At 38.9% G+C, this 20029-nt stretch overlaps 1 protein-coding gene across 16 annotated transcripts in view; it reads right to left on the bottom strand.

The window, feature by feature from the left end:
* Positions 1 to 20029, bottom strand: part of NEK10 (NIMA related kinase 10) — a 312063-nt gene that overhangs the window by 41920 nt on the left and 250114 nt on the right. For all 16 annotated transcript variants that reach the window (XM_067005874.1, XM_067005868.1, XM_067005869.1 and 13 more), the window contains 3 exons: positions 17213 to 17250; positions 16976 to 17116; positions 11144 to 11244 (listed from right to left, as the gene is read on the bottom strand). In XM_067005874.1, the coding sequence (XP_066861975.1) occupies positions 11144 to 11244; positions 16976 to 17116; positions 17213 to 17250 (280 nt within the window). The remainder of the gene's footprint in view (positions 1 to 11143; positions 11245 to 16975; positions 17117 to 17212; positions 17251 to 20029) is intronic.

Here is a 20029-nt window from a genome sequence, read left to right as displayed (position 1 = left end):
CCTTACGTTTAGGGCTTTAACCCATTTTGAGTTTATTTTTGTGTATGGTGTTAGGATGTGTTCTAATTGCATACATTTACATGTAGCTGTCCAGTTTTCCCAGCACCACTTATTGAAGAGGCTGTCTTTTCTCCACTGTATAGTCTTGCCTCCTTTATCAAAGATAAGGTGACCATATGTGTGTTGGTTTATCTCTGAGCTTTCTATCCTGTTCCATTGATCTATATTTCTGTGTTTGTGCCAGTACCATACTGTCTTGATTACTATAGCTTTGTAGTATAGTCTGAAGTCAGGGAGCCTGAGTCCTCCAGCTCCATTTTTCGTTCTCAAGATTGCTTTGGCTATTCAGTGTCTTTTGTGTTTCCATATAAATTGTGAAATTTTTTGTTCTAGTTTTGTGAAAAACGCCACTGGTAGTTTGATAGGGATTGCTTTGAATCTGTAGATTGCTTTGGGTAGTAGAGTCATTTTCACAATGTTGATTCTTCCAATCCAAGAACATGGTATATTTCTCCATCTATTTGTATCATCTTTAATTTCTTTCATCAGTGTCTTATAATTTTCTGCATACAGGTCTTTTGTCTCCTTAGGTAGGTTTATTCCTAGATATTTTATTCTTTTTGTTGTAATGGTAAATGGGAGTGTTTTCTTAATTTCCCTCTCAGATTTTTCATCATTAGTGTTTAAGAATGCCAGAGATTTCTGTGCATTAATTTTGTATCCTGCTACTTTACCAAATTCATTGATTAGCTCTAGTAGTTTTCTGGTATCATCCTTAGGATTCTCTATGTATAGTATCATGTCATCTGCAAACAGTGACAGCTTTACTTCTTCTTTTCCTATTTGGATTCCTTTTGTTTCTTTTTCTTCTCTGATTGCTGTGGCTAGAACTTCCAAAACTATGTTGAATAAGAGTGGTGAGAGTGGGCAACCTTGTCTTGTTCCTGATCTTAGTGGAAATGGTTTCAGTTTTTCACCATTGAGAACTATGCTGGCTGTGGGTTTGTCATACATGGCCTTTATTATGTTGAGGAAAGTTCCCTCTATGCCTACTTTCTGCAGGGTTTTTATCATAAATAGTGTTGAATTTTGTCAAAAGCTTTCTCTGCATCTATTGAGATGATCATATGGATTTTCTATTTCAGTTTGTTAATATGGTGTATCACGTTTATTGATTTGCATATATTGAAGAATCCTTGCATTCCTGGGATAAACCCCACTTGATCATGGTGTATGATCCTTTTAATGTGCTGTTGGATTATGTTTGCTACTATTCTGTTGAGAATTTTTGCATCTATGTTCATCAGTGATACTGGCCTGTAGTTTTCTTTCTTTGTGACGTCTTTGTCTGGTTTTGGTATCAGCATCATGGTGGCCTCATAAAATGAGTTTGGGAGTGTTCCTCCCTCTGCTATCTTTTGGAAGAGTTTGAGAAGGATAGGTGTTAGTTCTTCTCTAAATGTGTGGTAGATTTCGCCTGTGAAGACATCTGTTCCTGTGCTTTTGTTTGTTGGAAGATTTTTAATCTCAGTTTCCATTTCAGTGCTTGTGATTGGTCTGTTCATATTTTCTATTTCTTCCTGGTTCAGTCTCAGAAGGTTGTGCATTTCTAAGAATCTGTCCATTTCTTCCATTTTGTACTTTTTATTGGCATATAGTTAATTGTAGTAATTTCTCATGATCATTGGTATTTCTGCAGTGTCCATTGTTACATCTCCTTTTTCATTTGTAGTTCTATTGATTAGAGTCTTTTCCCTTTTTTTGTGATGAGTCTGGCTAATGGTTTATCAATTTTGTTTATCTTCTCAAAGAACCAGCTTTTAGTTTTATTGATCTTTGCTATCATTTCCTTCATTTCTTTTTCATTTATTTCTTATCTGATCTTTATGATTTCTTTCCTTCTGCTAAATTTGGGTTTTTTTTGTTCTTCTTTCTCTAATTGCTTTAGGTACAATGTTAGGTTGTTTATTTGAGATGTTTCCTGTTTCTTAAAGTAGGATTGTACTGCTATAAACTTCCCTCATACAACTGCTTTTGCTTCATCCCATAGGTTTTGGGTCATTGTGTCTCCATTGTCATTTGTTTCTAAGTATTTTTTGATTTCCTCTTTGATTTCTTCAGTAATAACTATGTTATTAAGTAGTGTATTCTTTAGCCTCCATATGTTTGTATTTTTTACAGGTCTTTTCCTGTAATTGATATCTAGTCTCATAGCGTTGTGATCGGAAAAGATACTTGATATGATTTCAATTTTCTTAAATTTACCAAGGCTAGATTTGTGACTGAAGATATGATCTATCCTGGAGAATGTTCCATGAACACTTGAGAAAAATGTGTATTCTGTTGTTTTTGGATAGACTGTCTAATAAATGTCAATTAAGTCCATCTTGTTTAATGTATCATTTAAAGCTTGTGTTTCCTTATTTATTTTCATTCTGGATGATCTGTCCATTGGTGAAAGTGGGGTGTTAAAGTCCCCTACTATGATTGTGTTACTGTCTATTTCCCCTTTTATGGCTGTTAGTATTTGCCTTATGTATTGAGGTGCTCCTATGTTGGGTGCATAAATATTTACAATTGTTATATCTTCTTCATGGATCAATCCCTTGATCATTATGTAGTGTCCTTCTTTGTCTCTTGTAATAGTCTTTATTTTAAAGTCTATTTTGTCTGATATGAGAATTGCTACTCCAGCTTTCTTCTGATTTCCATTTGCATGAAATATCTTTTTCCATCCCCTCACTTTCAGCCTGTAAGTGTCCCTAGGTCTGAAGTGCGTCTCTTGTAGACAGCATATATATGGGTCTTGTGTTTGTATCCATTCAGCCAGTCTGTGTCTTTTGGTGGGGGCATTTAATCCATTTACATTTAAAGTAATTATTGATATGTATGTTCCTATTACCATTTACTTAATTGTTTTGGGTTTGTTATTGTAGGTCTTTTCCTTCTCTTGTGTTTCTTGCCTAGAGAAGTTCCTTTAGCATTTGTTGTAAAGCTGGTTTGGTGGTGCTGAACTCTCTCAGCTTTTGCTTGTCTGTAAAGGTTTTAATTTCTCCACCAAATCTGAATGAGATCCTTTCTGGGTAGAGTAATCTTGGTTGTAGGTTTTCTCCTTCATCACTTTAAATATGTCCTGACACTCCCTTCTGGCTCGCAGAGTTTCTGCTGAAAGATCAGATGTTAGCCTTATGGGGATTCCCATGTGTGTTATTTGATGTTTTTCCCTTGCTGCTTTTAATATGTTTTCTTTGTATTTAATTTTTGATAGTTTGATTAATATGTGTCTTGGGTGTTTCTCCTTGGATTTAACCTGTATGGGACTCTCTGTGCTTCCTGGACTTTATTTCCTTTCTCATATTAGGGAAGTTTTCAACTATAATCTCTTCAAATATTTTCTCAGTCCCTTTCTTTTTCTCTTCTTCTTCTGGGACCTCTATAATTTGAATGTTGGTGCATTTAATGTTGTCCCAGAGGTCTCTGAGCCTGTCCTCCAATCTTTTCATTCTTTTTTCTTTATTCTTCTCTGCAGTAGTTATTTCCACTATTTTATCTTCCAGCTCACTTATCCGTTCTTCTGCCTCAGTTATTCTGCTATTGATCCCATGTAGTGTTGTATAAATTTCATTTATTGTGTTGTTCATCATTGCTTGCTCCCTCTTTAGTTGTTCTAGGTCCTTCTTAACTGTTTCTTGCATTTTCTCTATTCTATTTCCAAGCTTTTGGAGCATCTTTACTATCGTTATTCTGAATACTTTTTCAGGTAGACTGCCTATTTCCTCTTCATTTGTTAGATCTGGTTGGTGCTTACTTTCCTTCTTCATCTGCTGTGTGTTTTTCTGTCTTCTCATTTTGCTTATCTTACTGTGTTTGGGGTGTACTTTTCACAGGCTGCAAGATCGTAGTTCCTTTTGTTTTTGGTGTCTGTCCCCAGTGGGTAAGGTTGGTTCAGTGGGGTGTGTAGGTTTCCTGGTGGAAGGGACTAGTGCCTATGCTCTGGTGGATGAGGCTGGATCTTGTCTTTCTGGTGGCCAGGTCCACGTCTGGTGGTGTGTGTTGGGGTGTCTATGGCCTTATTATGATTTTAGGCAGCCTCTCTGCTAATGGGTGTGGTTGTGTTCCTGTCTTGCTAGTTGTTTGGCATAGGGTTTCCAGCACTGTAGCTTGCTGGTCGTTGAGTGAAGCTGGGTCTTGGTGTTGAGATGGAGATCTCTGGGAGATTTTTGCCATTTGATATTACGTGGAGCTGGGAGGTCTCTTGTGGACCAGTGTACTGAAGTTGGCTCTTCCACCTCAGAGACACAGACCTGACATGTGGCTGTAGCACCAAGAGACTGTCGTCCACACAGCTCAGGATAAAAGGGAGCAAAAATAGAAGGAAAGAAATAAAGAGGATAAAATAAAATAAATTAAGGTAAAATAAAATAAAGTTATTAAAATAATTATTAAGAAAAAAAATTTTAATTAAAAAAAATACCGGACAGTCATAACCCTAGGACAAATGGTGAAAGCAAAGCTGTACAGACAAAATCTCACACAGAAGCATACAGATACATACTCACAAAAAGAGGAAAAGTGTAAAAAATAATACATCTTGCTTCCAAAGTCCACCTCCTCAATTTGGGTTGATTCGTTGTCTATTCAGGTATTCTGCAGATGCAGGGTCCATCAAGTTGACTGTGGAGCTTTAATCCACTGCTTCTGAGGCTGCTGGGAGAAATTTCCCTTTCTCTTCTTTGTTCACACAGTGCTTGGGTTTCAGCTTTGGATTTGGCCCCGCCTCTGCGTGTAGGTCACCTGAGGGTGTCTGTTCTTTGCTCAGACAGGACGGGGTTTAAGGAGCCACTGATTCAGGGGCTCTGACTCACTCAGGCCGGAGGGAGGGAGGGGTATGGATGCGAGGCAAGCCTGTGGCGGCAGAGGCCAGCATGACCGTGCTCCAGCCTGAGGCACACCATGCATTCTCCCGGGGAATTTGTCCCTGGATCCCGGGACCCTGGCAGTGGTGGGCTGCACAGGCTCCCAGGAGGGGTGGTGTGGATAGTGACCTGTCCTCGCACACATTCTTCTTGGTGGTGGTAGCAGCAGCCTTAGCATCTCATGCTCGTCTCTGGGGTCTGCACTGATAGCCGTGGCTTGAGCCAGTCTCTGCAGCTCCTTTAAGCAGTGGTCTTAATCCCCTCTCCTGGTGCACCAGGAAACAAAGAGGCAAGAAAAAGTCTCTTGTCTCTTGGGCAGCTCCAGACTTCTCCTGGACTCCCTCCCTCCTGGCTAGCCATGGTGAACTAACCCCTTCAGGCTGTGTTCATGCTGCCAGTACTCTCCCGGCATCTGACCGAAGTCCGAGCCTCAGCTCCCAGCTCCACACTTCCCTGCAGGTGAGCAGACAAGCCTCACAGGCTGGTGAGTGCTGGTCGGCACCGATCCTCTGTGCGGGAATCTCTCTGCTTTGTCCTCCGCACCCCTGTTACTGCGCTCTCCTCCTGGGCTCTGAAGCTTCCCCCTTTGCCACCCACAGTCTTGGCCCGTGAAGGAGCTTCTAGTGTGTGGAAACCTTTCCTCCTTCACAGCTCCCTCTCACTGGTGCAGGTCCAGTCCCTATTCTTTTGTCTCTGTTTTTTCTTCTTTCTTTTGCCCTACCCAGGTATGTGGGAAATTTCTTGCCTTTGGGGAGGTCCGAGGTCTTCTGCCAGCGATCAGTGGGTATTCTATAGGAGCAGTTCCACGTGTAGATGTATTTCTGAGGTATCTGTGGGGAGGAAGGTGATCTCTGCGTCTTACTCTTACACCATCTTCTCCAGCAGGTCCCATCTTATTTTTGATGAAAACAGATGTCAAATCACTGAAGGCAGAGTTAGGATTCTAACATCCTGTCTTTTAAAATAGTTGCTTTTAGATGGTTTCCACATATTTGTCTCCATAGAAACTGGATAAGGCCACCACCAGCCAAAAGTAAGCAGTTTCCCATTTAAAGTCACTTGTTGTTTGTCAGAAGGGATCTGGCTCTGCAATTCAGGGTGCTACCATGGCTTAAGTCTGCAGGAATTTATCTAGTAAATAAATATGTGAACAAGAAGGGTGTTTTGTTTGTTTGTCTGTTCCATTTTACTTTCAGAAATTTTCCTTTGCAATTATGAGAAAGAAAAAATTGATCTTGGTCTTTCAGCTTTGGTAAATACGTGAGTGTAATGTTTAGACTTGTATTTATCTCCTTTATTTGAAAGGCAGTGACTTTGGTTAGCAGTGTAATTTAAGGTTCCCCAAAGAGGAATCATTACTTACTATGAGTAATGTCATAAACTTTAAAGTATTCTGGAAATATATTTTTACAACCTTCATGGTTATAACTTTACTTGTAGCAAGGAATTCCATCTTGCCAAAAATATGAAATCATTTGTTATGCTGGCAGTGTGAGAGCATAATAATAAGGTGTTTATAATAGTTTCATTCTTGATTTATAATACTTTGAACTCCAATAAAGAAATAAAATACATCCAGTTTTAAAGTTTTTTAATATAAAAATTAGCAGGACAGGCATATGGAAATTATATTTAAATTTCAAAGGATATTTTCTCTCAATTTAGTAGTGAATCATTAAGGTAACCAATAAGCTATTTGAAGTTATTTCCATAGCACTAAAGTTAAGAATTCTTCTCCATATATCTATATCAGTATTTAAATGGAAATGTATTTTTGAATATAATATTTTTACTCAGTAGAGATATGGCAGATTATATTTTGACTTATAAACCAATTTTCTCCCCCATCCTATGTTCTTATGCCCCTTAACCCACTTTCATTTAATCAGGTAGACAGTTCTGCAGGATTGCCTAAAGGAAAGGTTGACAGAAGAAAATGGAGAAAAGAATAATCAACTTTAGACTCTTGAGTCTTCAAAAGGCTGGCCCTCAGGGTAACTGAAAATAATACCAGATTTGGTTAAAAAAATGTTTAAAACCCCCCAAAACAACCCAAACCTGATAGATAAGAGCCAGGCTACTCTCCAGCCTGGGCAGAAGTCAAAGGGGAAACAGTGAGAAGTTAGAGGTGGGCAGGTCCCAAATAAGTTAGTCCCTGATCAAGCCCCTAGGCTAACTGTGCCAGCTGTCAGTTTGTTTACTCTCAGCTCCAAATCCACCTTGTCCTGCTTGTGACCCTGGAACATATATCCCTTGTCATCTGGCTGGATGTTCAGCTCTGTCTGCAGAGGGCACTAGTGGAGGATGGAGCCTGTCTTTCTGGTTCCAGTGGTGCTCCTGCCTTGCCTTAGTTTGGCAGCGGTGAGTGGTCAGCAGGAATGGAGACCCTCAGGGGTGCTCACCCCCAGCCAGAGTCAGTGCCACCAACCCTGCAGGCAGATTTCCAGAGAGTTCCATGGAGCAGCACCTACCAGTGGGCAGCCTCCCCTGGTCCCATAGAGGCCAGATCCTAGAGGGAAATTCCCAGCACACCACACTTACATGGTGATTTCCAGCAAGTCTACAGCACAGTACCTCAGGACATTTCTCTGACTTTCCAGTGAGGTCTGGACCTCAGCACAGGATGAGGGTTTCCTCTTCTATTTTGTTCCTTTCTTGGGTGCTCTGCCTCAGCCCTATAAGTAGTGACTTCCCTATCTGCTCTTATAGTCTTTAGATTTCTCTTCCCCTCCTCAGTAGATAATATCCTATTATTATTAGTAATTCTTAAACAATTCTTTATGTGAAACCTTCCCTGTTGATATCAGTTTGGTTTCTGTCCCCTGAATAGACACTCATTGAAACAGATTTGGTTCCAGGAATGTCCAGGAGGAGCCATAGAGATGGCATTTGGAAATTGATTTGATTGTATCCTTGGAACTGAGCCCACTGCTGGGTTGTTTGCCAATAGGACAGAGGATGATAGTAATCCATGGCATGCAGTGGCCTCACAGTTAGTCAGTTGTCACCTGGATGAAGAGCCAACTGAAGCGAGTGCCCTGGAAGCTTGAGTGGCTGCTACACTTGACCGTCAGGCAATATGAAGACCACAAGGATGGTGGGGTGGGAAGGGCCTTTAGATGCACTGGGGCACTTACAGAGAGACAATGACAAGCCTGGGTCCTTTAACTCTCAGCTCAATTCATAGTCTAAGAGGCAGAAAGATTCCATGACAGCCCTAATAGAATGTATTTCTTGATACCACAGCACTGGTATGGCTGATAATCAAACACAAATCTAATTGATCAGGTTGCTGAATTACAATGTCAGCTGAATGTACATTTCACCAAGTTTCTCATGCAAAAGTTAGAAAAAAAAGATTAGGATACTAAAACTCCAAGTACGGACATGTTGTTGGACCCAGATAAAACTGACAGTCTTGAAACTCAACTCACTCTGAGCCATCATCGCCAGTGGAAGTAGCTTGAAACCCTGCATCTGAGAAGACTTATTTTGCTTCAAAACTCTATACTAACCTTACCTAGGACAGATGAGGGGTACTATCTTAAAAAGGGATGCTCATTCCTCTTAAGACCCACAACAGTGAGCTTTAAGTCAGCAACAGGTTCATATCTCAAAATAATCCAGGGGAACTGGTACACTTCCCTATCTGCTCTTCATCAAAAGAATTGCATCAAAAGATATTGCCGTTCCATATCAGCAGCAACCCAGAGAACATGTGCAGGAGTAGATTCTAAGGGTGTCAACCCAAGAAGGATGAAATATAGCACTATATCAAGCTGAATTCATTCAAATGTGTGTACTTAATAGAGAGTCTAGATTTAATATATTAGTTCATGCAGCTGGAGGTGTACTAAAATCTGGATTCAATGGTGGCCTACATTTAATGAGGATAAAATGCCAGAGCTTCTCTTGCTTGTGGAGAGGGGAATTCAAAGGCTTGGAGAGACAGGAATGCTGGGATAGATTTACCATGGGTGACCTGCACACTCACTTCCCAATTTCGTTCAGCAAGAACACACAGGACCCTGTGGGGCCCCTGGGCACAAAAGCCTTTCTGTGTCCCCCGTTTCTTTGATTATAGGAAATAGGTTTCATTCAGCCTCCATGACCTTCTATGAGTTCCAATTGGCAGATTCAAGCAGTCGCTAATTAGGGAAGGGAGGGAATGTGGAGACAAGGGATGAGCAGTCAAGAGAAACAATAGTGCAGCCTTGGGGAAGGGTCCTCGCTCCCTATTAAGGGATACACACAATATTTTTGAGCTGTTTTACAGATACTGAAACACCCACCAGGTGGGAGAAGTTAACTGTATGCTGCCCCAAAGCACATAGACTGCAGACCGGTTGGAACCAGAAGGTTGATGATGCTGACTCCCAGTTACCTCACCACCAACCAATCAGAAGAATGTCCACGTGCTAGTGATTTCCTCTTCGAACCATTCCCATAAAACTCCTCACTGCCCACTCCAGGTAGGGACACAGAGTTTTGAAGGCATTAGCCTGCTGTGGCCCCCTTTGCCCGGCAAAGCAATAAACCTATTCTTTACTACTTCACCCAAAACTCTGTGTCCAAGATTTAATTCGGTGTCAGGGTACAGAGGCCAGGTTCGGCTTCACTTTCACTAAAGCAGTGAGAAACACATTGGAGAGGGGAGAACCAGCATCCTTGAAGACCTTACAGTTGCTCTCCTTTGTAGGCCAGATATGACACTGAAAGTACAAGGTTCCAATGGGGATGATGTGATCCCAGAGGAGCAGAGGCCAAGAGGCAGCCCCTGACCACCAGTGACAAGTTGGGAGCATTTACCATAAAGGGTGGCAGGGATGTATACTGTTAATGAGAATGCCTGGCCCACAGAGATCTTTGATGGTAGTTAACTGATCGGGGTGCTCTTGGCAAAGAAACATGTGGTCATCCTTCTAGAGTATTTCTTAATCCATATAACAGAAAAGAAACTCCATATAACAGAAAAGACAAAAATGTGATTTGAGTTGCTATTGCCCTCAATCGAGAGTCACTGCCTCTCACATAGTTTCCAGATGTTGGTCAATTCAAAGACCAAAAGCCCCTTGATTAGTGTGAAAGCTGGGGCCCCTTGAGGAAGGGCCCTGAAACATTGCTATACCTACACAATAAATAAACTTTCCTCCAACTCTTCTCCAGAGAGTCCTGCAGCTATTTATTAGGGTGACTGCTCACAGAGAAGAAGGAAATACACAGGTTTTCAGGGAATACTTGACACCAGTCATAAACTGACTCTATTTCCTAGAGTCTTATAATGCCACCATGGTACACTAATCAAAATGGGTTTTTTTGTTTGTTTGCTTCTTTGAGGGGGGAGGCATATTAGCGCAAGTTAGACTTATAATGGGCCTAGTTGTTCCACTGGCCTGATGATATTTCTCTTTAGTACCTTAATATTTAATTGGAATTGCCACAATTGGCAACTGACAGAATCATCAGACTGGGTCTCTGAATCTTAGGGAGAGGTAATGTTTATATGTTTTGCTCATTGATATGTCTCAAGTGCCTAGAATAATGGCTGGTACATAGTAGGTTTCTAGTAATTAAATGTTAAATGAAAAAATGAACAAATGAATGAACTACATATTAAGACATACAGTCTTAACAAAATAATAGTTACTTTCTTGTCCAAATATCTACACTTATTTATCTACAAAATTTGTTTTCTTATTAACAGTACCTAAATTTGGTAAATGACCATTCAACTTCCTTATCGTTAGAAAGATTTCTGTAAATAATTTGTAACCAGTGATTGCTTCCCCAATGCCTAAGGGTCACTGATATTTAGAAGAAGTTTTTAAAATCCTGAATTTTGTGTTTTCAGTTTTTTGAGAGGTCTTGGTTTTATCCCAGCCTCATCAGGATTAGGGAACTACTTTCCTTTCTTTCCTGTAGCCCAGGTCTGTCCCCACTTTCACCCCCACATTAAAGGGCCATTTGTGTTGAAGTTTGGTTTTGGTTGGGCACTAACAGTAAAAGAGCAGGTTAGGAGTCACAGGGAAAACCTGACATATCTGCTTCTTGTAACCTATGACCTTCCCAGCTCTGCTGCTAAGCTAAAGTGTTCCCAAATATATGTAGTTGGAGAGAATAAGAACAAGCATCACTCGAGCTGAAAGTTTCTCAGAGTAGTTCTTTACCAATATTAGCACCAAACTTGTACTTAAGATAAAAAGGAAATAAAAAGCTAGCACACTGACCTGAGTGATGTAGATGATTTTGTGCAGCTGGATTAAGATCTGCTGAATAGGATCACTGATCTGACGTACTTTCCTCTGGGACAGAGCAATTCCTGCAGATGCTGTGGATGACAAATTCTGCAGTTAATCAAGACCGTTTTCCCCTTCAAAAGTGGTATTAAGTGGAAAATGGGGTAAAATTCTGAAAAACGAATACACTCATCCTACCAATGAGAAAATATGTAGAGACCTTGTTACACTTCAATATTTTATGATATGGGATGCACAATTCTTTCCTTACACTTCTTAGACTTCTAAGTAACATAATAATGTTATCATTTGCAACATCTTAAAGACTGTTTATCATTTGGAAAATTTTCCTGCAATTACACCGGACTGCAACAAGGAGGCAGTGGTGCCTTGGATACTGTGGCCATTGAAAAGCTGGGCTTCAGATATGTGCAGTTAAGAGATTATCACACTTAAAAATTTTAAATTCATTTGCCCTCAGTAGCAAATAGAACTAATTTTATTAAAACTACTAAAATGAAAATAGTGAATAGGCAATCTTACAGAGCAAACAAAAAAATAAATAAATTATAATTTCCTTTTAACATCTTTATTCGAGTATAATTGCTTTACAATGGTGTGTTAGTTTCTGCTTTAAAATAAAGTTAATCAGTTATACATATACATATGTCCCCATATCTCTTCCCTCTTGCATCTCCCTGTCCCACCCCTCTAGGTGGTCACAAACCACCTAGCTGATCTCCCTGTGCCATGCAGCTGCTTCCCACTAGCTATCTACCCTACGTTTGGTAGTGTATATATGTCCATGCCACTCTATCACTTCATCACAGCTTAACCTTCCCCCTACCCATATCCTCAAGTCCATGCTCTAGTAGGTGTGTGTTTTATTCCCATCCTATCCCTAGTCTCTTCATGACATTTTTTTTCTTAGATTCCATATATATGTGTTAGCATACAGTATTTGTTTTTCTCCTTCTGACTTACTTCACTCTGTATGACAGACTCTAGGTCCATCCACCTCACTACAAATAACTCAATTTCATTTCTTTTTATGGCTGTGTAATATTCCATTGTATATATGTGCCACATCTTCTTTATCCATTCATCTGTTGATGGACACTTAGGTTGCTTCCGTGTCCTGGCTATCGTAAATAGAGCTGCAATAAACATTTTGGTACATGACTCTTTTTGAATTATGGTTTTCTCAGGGTATATGCCCAGTAGTGGGATTGCTGGGTCGTATGGTAGTTCTATGTGGAGTTTTTTAAGGAACCTCCATACTGTTCTCCATAGTGGCTGTATCAATTTACATTCCCACCAGCAGTGCAAGAGTGTTCCCTTTTCTCCACACCCTCTCCAGCATCTATTGTTTGTAGATTTTTTGATGATGGCCATTCTGACCGGTGTGAGATGATATCTCATTGTAGTTTTGATTTGCATTTCTCTAATGATTAATGATGTTGAGCATGACCTGAATGTAAGGCCATACACTATCAAACTCTTAGAGGAAAACACAGGCAGAACACTCTATGACATAAATCACAGCAAGGTCCTTTTTCACCCACCTCCTAGAGAAATGGAAATAAAAACAAAAATAAACAAATGGGACCTAATGAAACTTAAAAGCTTTTGCACAGCAAAGGATAAACAAGAGCAAAAGACAACCCTCAGAATGCTAGAAAATAGTTGCAAATGAAGCAACTGACAAAGGATTAATCTCCAAAATTTATAAGCAACTCATGTAGATCAATAACAAAAAAACAAACAACTCAATCCAAAAATGGGCAGAAAACCTAAATAGACATTTCTCCAAAGAAGATATACAGATTGCCAACAAACACATGAAAGAATGCTCAACATCATTAATCATTAGAGAAATGCAAATCAAAACTACAATGAGATATCATCTCACACCGGTCAGATTGGCCATCATCAAAAACTCTAGAGACAATAAATGCTGGTGAGGGTGTGGAGAAAAGGGAACACTCGTGCATTGCTGGTGGGAATGTAAATTGATACAGCCACTATGGAGAACAGTATGGAGGTTCCTTAAAAAACTCCACATAGAACTACCATATGACCCAGCAATCCCACTACTGGGCATATACCCTGAGAAAACCATAATTCAAAAAGAGTCATGTACCAAAATGTTTATTGCAGCTCTATTTACGATAGCCAGGACACGGAAGCAACCTAAGTGTCCATCAACAGATGAATGGATAAAGAAGATGTGGCACATATATACAATGGAATATTACACAGCCATAAAAAGAAATGAAATTGAGTTATTTGTAGTGAGGTGGATGGACCTAGAGTCTGTCATACAGAGTGAAGTAAGTCAGAAGGAGAAAAACAAATACTGTATGCTAACACATATATATGGAATCTAAGAAAAAAAATGTCATGAAGAGACTAGGGATAGGATGGGAATAAAACACACACCTACTAGAGCATGGACTTGAGGATATGGGTAGGGGGAAGGTTAAGCTGTGACGAAGTGATAGAGTGGCATGGACATATATACACTACCAAATGTAGGGTGGATAGCTAGTGGGAAGCAGCCGCATGGCACAGGGAGATCAGCTAGGTGGTTTGTGACCACCTAGAGGGGTGGGATAGGGAGGGAGATGCAAGAGGGAAGAGATATGGGGACATATGTATATTTATAACTGATTCACTTTGTTGTAAAGCAGAAACTAACACACCATTGTAAAGCAATTATATCCCAATAAAGATGTTTTAAAAAAAAAGATGTGGTGTATATATACAGTGGAATATTACTCAGTGATAAAAATGTATGAAATAATGCCATTTTCAGCAATGTGGATGGACCTAGAGAATATTACTCTAGTGAAATAAGTCATACAGAGAAGGACAAATACTGTGTATTTTCACTTATATGTGGAATCTAAAAAATAAAGTGTACAAATGAATAGAACAAAACAGAAATAGACTCACAGATACAGAGAATAAACTAGTGGTTACCAGTGGGGAGAGGAGGAAGTGCAAATTAGGGGAAGGGGATTAAGAGGTACAAACTATTACATATAAAATACAAGGATGTAATGTACAGCACAGGAAATAGAGCTAATATTTAACTCTAAGTGGAGTATAATCTATGAAAATAGAGAATCAATATGTTGTACACCTGAAGCTAATATAATATTGTAAACCAACTATACTTCAATTAAAAAAATTATTCATCCAGAGAACTTTTGGACATAACTGAGTTTATTGCAGCTAGAGGCACTTAAACCGCATAATGTTACATAGTAAGTAGATCAGGTATGAAAGGTATTCCTTTTCCAGCTTTCTTTTCTTTCTACTGATTATATCAAGGGTTAAGTTTCAGTATGGAACAAGTATGTCATCACCATCTTTGAGATATGAGCTAATGTTCCTTCATAACAAAGAAAATAGACCTCAGCATAAGCAGATAACAGTATCTACTAGAATTTAATAATGTTGTTTTGCTTAGATTTGTATTTATTTTTTATAATTTTCACCTATTATGGCAAGTGATGTTATTCTGGTTTCCCATTTGTAACAAAAATATAAACTTCCCTTTAGATAACTTTAAGTTGAGAAAGTAAGTCAAATTAAAGAAACCAATATTTGGAAAATAGTAATACAGATGGTACTCAAATACAGCCAAATTTGTGCCATAGTAATCTATAAGTGACAAAGGTTAGGGAAATAGAGTTAAAATAATTAATATGTGTAAAAAGTGTTTATTCATTCATTGATTCCATGTTAATTACTGTTAATATTTTCATCTATTCAGTATAGAAATTCCTAAATTTTCAATTCTGTTGTCAGAGAACTAGTCTGTTATTTAACCTAAAGAATATCTTATCAAATAATTTATACAATCTAGTTAGTATTAAAAGACAGAACAGAGGATTTTTAATAGTGTTAACTTGAAATGGCTTCATGGTTATTTGTTTTACAGGAGTTTGGAGGTACATTAAATACTGCTGTATGACCACAATATGAAGCTAGAAGTTCACATTTTAGGAGTACAATATAGGCAATATCATATTCTAATACAGCCACTTAGCACTCTAAAATAATAGTTCTCACCCTTTGTTCTGCCATAGCACATGGAAAATGATGTTCACATACTAGATATAGTCCTGGGAGCATACCCAGGTTTTGACAAAATTCTCCCATCTCTGACATTTTTTTCCAGAGCACTTAGGCAATACAGGACTATAGCTATAGGTTATACATAATGGAAAGAATACTGATTTGCAGAGAAGGTGATCTAAGTGGATGGGGCTGGTACCAGTTGTTTGTGATTTGATAAAGCAACCAATAGCCTAAGTTTACCTGCAACATTTTAAAAAGTATGATTTTTATAATATGCAGAAAAACCATTTTGCATTAAGATGAAGAAAAAAATTGTTTTTTTACTCAAAAGTGGAATAACTCATAAGTAGTAACCCAAATTTTCTCATATGCATTACTGTGTTCTACAAGATTAGTTGAAACTAATCACTCTTTTACAGGTAAACTTTAGCATTCACTGACAACACTTAAAATGTTATAGTACATTCTGTTTTAAATTTAAAATATATGAATCAGTAAATTTTTAAAAAGTAGATCATATAACAAGCTGTAGGTATAAGAAATATAATATATTACATGTTAACTGTGCTAAATAGTTTGTTTAAATATCCAGAGATCTGATCAATTTTGCTGACATAAAGTCAAGTCTTAAACTAGCTAACTCAACATACCCTTTAGGAAAAATAATTCTTATTATGAATCACAACTGAACTGCAAATTGCTTACATATGTATGTATTCTGCTATCACTATTATAAAATCAATCAATGACAATTATTTTAACTTCATGATTATGTTATGAACTTACCTTATGCCAAAATAGCAGGAGTAGAGCATGGTCAACATGACAGCTTTAGATATGTTAATAACAAAGCTATCTATTTTTTGCATCTATGCTGATCATGACAGATTGGCCCCAAACTGTCAATAACTCTTCCAAAGCAAATTTAATAAATGTGGAGACATGGACTAATATTACAGTAAATCAATTCACATCTCTTTTGTTCACTATATGTATTAACTCTACAAAAGAATGTGAATTAAGGAAGCCAAAGTGAAAATAACATTAAGCAATAATTCCAAATTAATCAAAGTAGTAAAATAGAACTTTATATTCGAGTCATACACATATGTTAAAAGCACAGTCACTAAGGTTTTTTCCTGAATTGTCCAGGTTTAGTTAAAAACTTTACTATTATTGTTGAACTTTGGTCCTCTTTAATAGAAATTATAAATATTAATGAACACACTCTTTTTTCTCAATTACTATAAACTTTTATGTTTTAAGAATCCATAATTTTTACATTATTAGAGAAACAATGTGATATAACACTGCTTTAATCAAATACAAATAACTAAAATTATCTGTGTCAGAGTAAAGGAGACAGAATAAAAGATATGCTTACTCATATCATATAGGTGTAGAGCTTATAGAAATACGTATGTAAAACAAGGTTACTATTTTTCTTAGTAGGTATGCATTGTAAGCATCAAATTTCAACTGGCTAACATTCCTACCAAAGCAAAAATACAAATTTTAGTAAAACAACCTATATATTTCATCAAATAAGTGAACACAGAAAGCATTTTAATACTGTTAACATGCCAAACTAATGATGGACAAACAAACCAAGATTCTCTGGCTGACTGTACTAAAGTCACCTCCCAAGCATCATTCAGGTGTTCAGGCCCAACCGTAATTCTGTGTTCACCCATTGTGTGCTTGAAATCAACTTGATCTAATAAGTACTACCATGGTCTTTGAGATTGCGTAGTATCACAGCGGGAAGGCTATGGGACTGCCACCCCATCACTAACTCGGCCTCTAGCTCCTTAACGTGGGCCCAGGGCATGAGGGGTGGCACTTTCAGAAGCAGGTCAAGAGGCAGCAAAGCTGAAGAAATAAAAGGGGGAAAGATATGAAACTGTAACATGAATTGCACTGAGTTTCAGGGAGGCGTGTATGTTATTGCTGCCAACACTAAATTACCTGGCCTTGGTCTTGATCCTATTCCACCAGTGAAGTCTCTGAAAACAGAATTAGAAGGATTTATTCAACTTGGATTTGACGAACATTTACTGAAAACTTATACCTCACTATGGTTTACATAGGAAAATATAGGTTTATTTTTCCTCAAGACGCCCTCAAGAGTTTAATAAAGAGAGAAGATAGACATATTTGAACCCAGAGCATAACAGACTTTCTATGACCAATGGAAGAACCTTGTCCTATCACAGTTGTTTATAAGCTCTAAGAATAATTATGAGCCTAAATCTTAGTACAGTATCTTGAATGATTTTGTTACTTTTAAAATCAAAATACTTATTTTGTATTAAAAAGAAAAAACATTTAAAATTTTATGTGTAGTATTTTCCATGCTTTATTCCTGCTGTCTTAAAGAAGAAACTATAACTCTTCCTATGAAATGAGATGATTTTTGCATTTAAGAGAACTATATTTTTCCTTAAATTCTCTTAAGTTATTAACATTACTTGTTTGCCCTACCCTAAAATTCTGGATTTCCTGAACATTTTGCAAGTTGGTCTCCATGGCTTCCACCTGGTGGAAGGGTCATTAGACCCTACTAGGGACAGCCATAAATAACCTTCAACCTTGTTTTTTCTAGTGTAATCTAAAGTCAATTTCTTAATAGTTTTTTAAATGAAATAAGAAACATCTATGCCCTGACAAATGATAAGAACCATACTTAAATTTAATGCAATGCAACAAAAGTACATCAAACATGTTCTGTGTATATGGCACATGTGTGTATATTGAGTTGGAATGAACATAGGGACTCAAATACAAATAAACATGATTGATAATTTTCTTACCCAAACCCTTTCATTTTAATCACAGAAGTTTTGATACATACATGTAACACATACCTAAGTTATGAAGCACAACAAATTTGGCACTCATCTACCCACCACTCAATTATTAGAATAATACCAAAATCTGTGCATCCAACTGTGAGTTCCTTCCCTACCCATTCCCATCCTTCTAATCCCCTACCAAACCAGCCCTCTCTTGATCCTATTTACTTTTTGTGTCTCATTCCCAGCCCATATTTCCAGAGCCTTGAAAATTAAATGAAACTCGCCAGCTTTGCATAGGTAATATATTCTCCCAACCCCTGGAATAAGGTGGCATGTTTAAATAAAGAAAAGGGATACCCCCTTCTCTAAAATTTTCAAAGAGGGGATAATCTCAGCAGTGCCCATATGCGTGTGGCAGAAGCTGCAGCACTGGGCTGAGGAGCAACTCATATCCTTGCATGCAGGCTATATATCAGGAAGGGCAAGTGCATAGCCCTGCCTCTTAGCCTTCTAGACAAGTCCAGCACTGTCCAACAGAAATATAATGCAAACTACAAATTAATATTTAAATGAAATTTAAATTTCATTTCCTCAAACTAGCTACACTTCAACTGCTCGAGTCACATGTTGCCGGTGGCCCCCATACGTGACATTGCATTCCAGACGCTTCTGTAGATGTTAGTCATTGTCTTCATAAACATTATGACTGAGGCTTACAGACATGTCACACAGCTGCACAATACTTCATGGACCCCACTATCTTAAACGTTGAGGAGACACGGCTTTGGGAAAGATCCCCAGTGTTCTCCTTACTTGCTGCAAGTAATAAATACTTCCTTCTCCTGATCTTTGTCTTGGTTGTGTCTTTTGACTTGACACTCACTAAAAGGAGAACACAGTTTGCGGGTGAAAAATTTTGATGACTCTGGTGGGACCTCTCACTTAACCCCTTTGGGTTGCTCCAGCTCCCAAGAGGCAATGCAGTGGGCTGCAGCAGTTCATCCGGGCGAATTTGTCTATGTTGCTGGGGGATCTAAGGGGAAGGGCATAGGAGAATCCCTCTTGGAGCCTGATTTTTCAGGTCCATGCACCTCAACTTGCTGAATGGGCTCAGCGTCTGCTCTGGACTTCTTGATATGAAGAGTCCCTTTGGAGAGGTGAGAGGTGTTTATCCCACAAATCGGCTTCAGGGCTCTGTCCCCATCTCAACAGGGGAGAAGAAATGACTCAAGAACTGCACAGTTAATTTGGTCTGGCCAGGTTGGCTCTGAGAGTCTGAGGGATTGAAAGACATTCCTCTCTTCTCCAGTCTTAGAGGTCAGGTCAGAGTCTGAGGGACTGTGAGACACTCCCATGTTGTTCGAAGAGTCTGAGGGATTGTGAGACAAAGTTGATTTGCGCCATTCTTTGTCCATTGAATAAAGCTTGTGTTGTTCCAGTCTCAGCACTGGTTTTGTTATTGGCTGTGTGAATCCAAGCCAAAAAGAACCTCCCTGGGGTCTTGGGGGGGCTAGAGGCCTCGGCCTGAGCTAGGACCCTGGTGTGGCTCCAGGTGACAAATTTGGTAACAAATCCAGCCAGAGGGCTCTCTGACTCAAGGCCAACAGGTGGCCAGCCAAAAGAACAGGGTGATTTAGCCCTTCCCCTTGACCTCTGAGTCAATGAGCCCTACTGGAATAAGTCTGAGATCTGAAAACAGCCAAGCATCTGACCTGGGAGCACTCATCTGGAAAGACGAACCCTCTCAAATATCCTTGATTGGAATGCCTGTTATGGATCAGAGTAGTGCCCTGGGGATGCCCAACACAAGGTCACTGGCTTTACCTGGCCAGAAATGCCAGGTGAGTGAGGAGCTGGACAAACTCTGTTCTGGCAGAGGGCTAAGTGAGTGAGGAGTTGGGCTGAACAAAGTCCTCTGGAGGCCACCGCACAGTAAGATCACCTCTTTGTTTCTTGTGTCTTTAGTTTAAATTTCTGTCATTGGTTT

The sequence above is a fragment of the Kogia breviceps genome, chromosome 10, assembly GCF_026419965.1.
Source record: "Kogia breviceps isolate mKogBre1 chromosome 10, mKogBre1 haplotype 1, whole genome shotgun sequence".
NCBI lineage: Eukaryota > Metazoa > Chordata > Mammalia > Artiodactyla > Physeteridae > Kogia > Kogia breviceps.
The sequence above is the reverse complement of the archived record's forward strand: the minus strand, read 5'-3'. Positions and strand labels throughout refer to the sequence as shown.